General features: G+C 50.5%; 1 protein-coding gene across 3 annotated transcripts in view; it reads left to right on the top strand.

Annotated features, from left to right (window-relative positions):
* Positions 1 to 2,912, top strand: part of LOC123025455 (dipeptidase 2-like) — a 26,772-nt gene continuing 23,860 nt past the window's right edge. For 2 of the 3 annotated variants that reach the window (XM_044434190.1, XM_044434189.1), the window contains exon 1: positions 1 to 478. In XM_044434190.1, coding sequence (XP_044290125.1) covers positions 393 to 478 — 86 coding nt within the window. In that variant the 5' untranslated portion in view covers positions 1 to 392. Of the gene's footprint in view, positions 479 to 1,579; positions 1,865 to 2,912 lie in introns of all 3 variants that reach the window. The other variant, XM_044434188.1, reaches the window with a different exon arrangement.

Genomic DNA, 2,912 nt, shown 5'->3' with positions numbered 1-2,912 from the left:
TCGTATAAACCATTATATTAGGGCTTATTGTAAAAGGTGCCAACACTGGATGGAACCACTGGAGGAGTTAGCACCTGGGCCTGGTGACAGCTGGGAAGCAAGACACTCCCCCGACAGACGGCGTGCAGGTTCTGCAAGATCCAGAGATGCTCTGAGCACATGGGGCTTTCCGGTGGCTTCTGCCCTTTGATTATGGTGATATGCAGACAGCACCACATGTGCGCACCTGCCCTTTGTGCTTGATCAGGGCACATTTGAGGACCTTATGGCAGAAGACGGAAGGCAATTGACGCCACTCGCCTCTGCACTAGATGCATCTTGCATGCGGACTGCACTGCTGTTCAAGAAGCCGCACGCTTCCTTCTTTTGCAAATCATCTGTCCCATTAGGTCATGTGCCCCAGCAGAAGGACTGCTCCTCTAGTGGACGTCGCAGCCCGACAGCCCTCATCCAGATCGTTGCCGCTTGCCAGCGACAGGTGAGTTTTCTCCCCGCTCCCTCTTGGTCTCTGTGGGTTTCTGCTGGGGAAGGAAATGCTGACCTTTTAGATGGCGCAGATAATGTGATCCCCGGTGCAGCGCGTGGGACAAACGGGGCAACTGCCAGAATAAGGCACAGAAGCCAAGTGCGAGGTATGACTGCAGATCAAAATGCCCAGGAAGCAATAGGCAGACACTGTTCCGGGGGCTTCCGGCTGCCCATGTGGGTGCCTTTGATCCAAGCCTGCCCTGTGGCACATCGCAGCCCAGAAGGTCAGCACGGGTCTCCGGGAGAGTTGCAGCAGATCAGCACCAATGTCTTGCTTCCGACATTTAAATTCAAGCGTGCATAGAAACTGGAAAGGCCTGGCTTTGTGTCAGTCCCTTCTCTCATCGTGTGCCCCACCAGTAAGGTGGGTTTTTTGTCCCCCTGCTGGCCTTCTGGAAGGTGTTTGTGCAGTGTCAGCGGTGGAGCCTGGGCTGTGTTCAGTGCTGGCTGCCGGTGCTGGAGGGCTCTTGGGCCAGGCCCCCTCCACGGCCCCCTCCATGAATGAACAAACCCTTTGGGGCCCCCCCCCCCCCCCCCCCCCCCCCAAAAAAAAAAACCCTTTTCCCCCCCCCCCCCCCAGAAGTCCAGTCTAGAGCAAAACCTCCTCTGAGGATCCTTGGCAGGAAGCAAAACTACCTGTGTCAGACATAATATGCAATTTATTGAAAAGGATGAAATGCAGGTGCAGAAAAGGAACACTTAAAAGAAAGTTTGCATTCCTCTTATCTGGGGCTGTATTGTTTCCTCCAACTGCTCTGGCAGGCAATGGGTCCATTCCCCTCCCCAGGCTGAGAACAAAAGGCAGTGCCTCCAGCTCTGGGTCTTATCAAGCGCCTCACTATCCCAGAATCTGTTGCTAAGCGCAGAGGCGCTAAACCTCCCTCCTCCGGCCCCTTATCACCCTGAGCCCTGGCTATGGGTGAGGCCGCTCCTTGGATTCCCAGGAAGTGATGGGGCCCCTGGTTTGCCCAACAGAGGGAGGATGTTTTTCAGTGACAGACCCAGCCATCTCCTTATCTAGACACTGATCCAATTTAACATTCTGGTGCAGATCAACAGTCTTGCAGTCAGCAGCAATCAAAATATGTTTACATTCTGCAATGACACAACAAACGTGGCCAAGCAGCTTAACGTCCTGAGCAAAGCAGTTTGTTGTTCTGCAACACACCAAATGCTAGCAAGCTTTCAAAGGCTTTAGCAGCAAGATGCTTGCAGCGTGCAGTGGGGGCAGCATGCAAGGGAACCCCCAATCAGCTGGAACGGACGGACGGACAGCAGCAGCGGTCACCTCAGAAAGTCTGAATGAGAACACAGAGAAAGCAGCAAACTTGCATAGGTAACACGACTGAAAGCATCACACATGCATGCAACATTATACATGGTTTGGAACCATGGCATAGGAGCAGTAGGATTACTTTAGTTTTTGTTTAGTCACAAAGTCGTGCCCGACCCATTGCAACCCCATGGACCACAATTCAAAGGCCTCAATTCTTCAGCACTCAGCCTTCCTTTGCTCCAACTCTCACAGCCACACATTGCAACTGGGAAAACCATAGCCTTGACTATACAAGCTTTTGTCGGCAGGGTGATGTCTCTGCTTTTTAGTATGCTGTCTAGATTTGCCATTGCTTTCCTCCCCAGGAGCAAGCATCTTTTAATTTCTTGGCTGCAGTCCCCATCTGCGGTGATCTTGGAGCCCAGGAAAGTAAAATCTGTCACTTCCTCCATTTCTTCCCCATCTATTTGCCAGGAAGTGAGAGGACCAGATGCCATGATCTTAGTTTTCTTAATGTTGAGTTTCAGGCCAACTTTTGCACTCTCCTCCTTCACCCGCTTCAAGAGGCTCTTTAGTACCTCTTCACTTTCTGCCACTAGAGTGGTATCATCTACGTATCTGAGGTTGTTGATATTTCTTCCGGCAATCTTAATTCCAACTGGTGATTCATCTAGCCCGGCCTTTCGCATGATTTGCTCTGCATATAAGTTAAATAGGCAGGGCGACAGTATACAGCCTTGCTGTACTCCTTTCCCAATTTTGAACCAATCAGTAGTTCCATGTCCAGTTATCACTGTTGCTTCTTGACACACATACAGGTTTCTCAAGAGACAAATAAGATGGTCTGGTACTCCCATCTCTTTAAGAACTTGCCACAATTTGTTGTGATCCACACAATCAAAGGCTTTAGCATAGTCAATGAAGCAGAAGTAGATGTTTTTCTGGAACTCCCTAGCTTTCTCCATGATCCAGCGTATGTTGGCAATTTGATCTCTAGTTCCTCTCCCTCTTCGAAACCCTGCCTGTTCTTCTGGTAGTTCTCGGTCCACATACTGCTGGAGCCTAGCTTGTAGGATTTTGAGCATAACTCTGCTAGCATGTGAAATGA

The sequence above is a fragment of the Varanus komodoensis genome, unplaced genomic scaffold, assembly GCF_004798865.1.
Source record: "Varanus komodoensis strain SLA01 unplaced genomic scaffold, ASM479886v1 scaffold27, whole genome shotgun sequence".
Taxonomy (NCBI): Eukaryota; Metazoa; Chordata; class Lepidosauria; order Squamata; family Varanidae; genus Varanus; species Varanus komodoensis.
The sequence above is the reverse complement of the archived record's forward strand: the minus strand, read 5'-3'. Positions and strand labels throughout refer to the sequence as shown.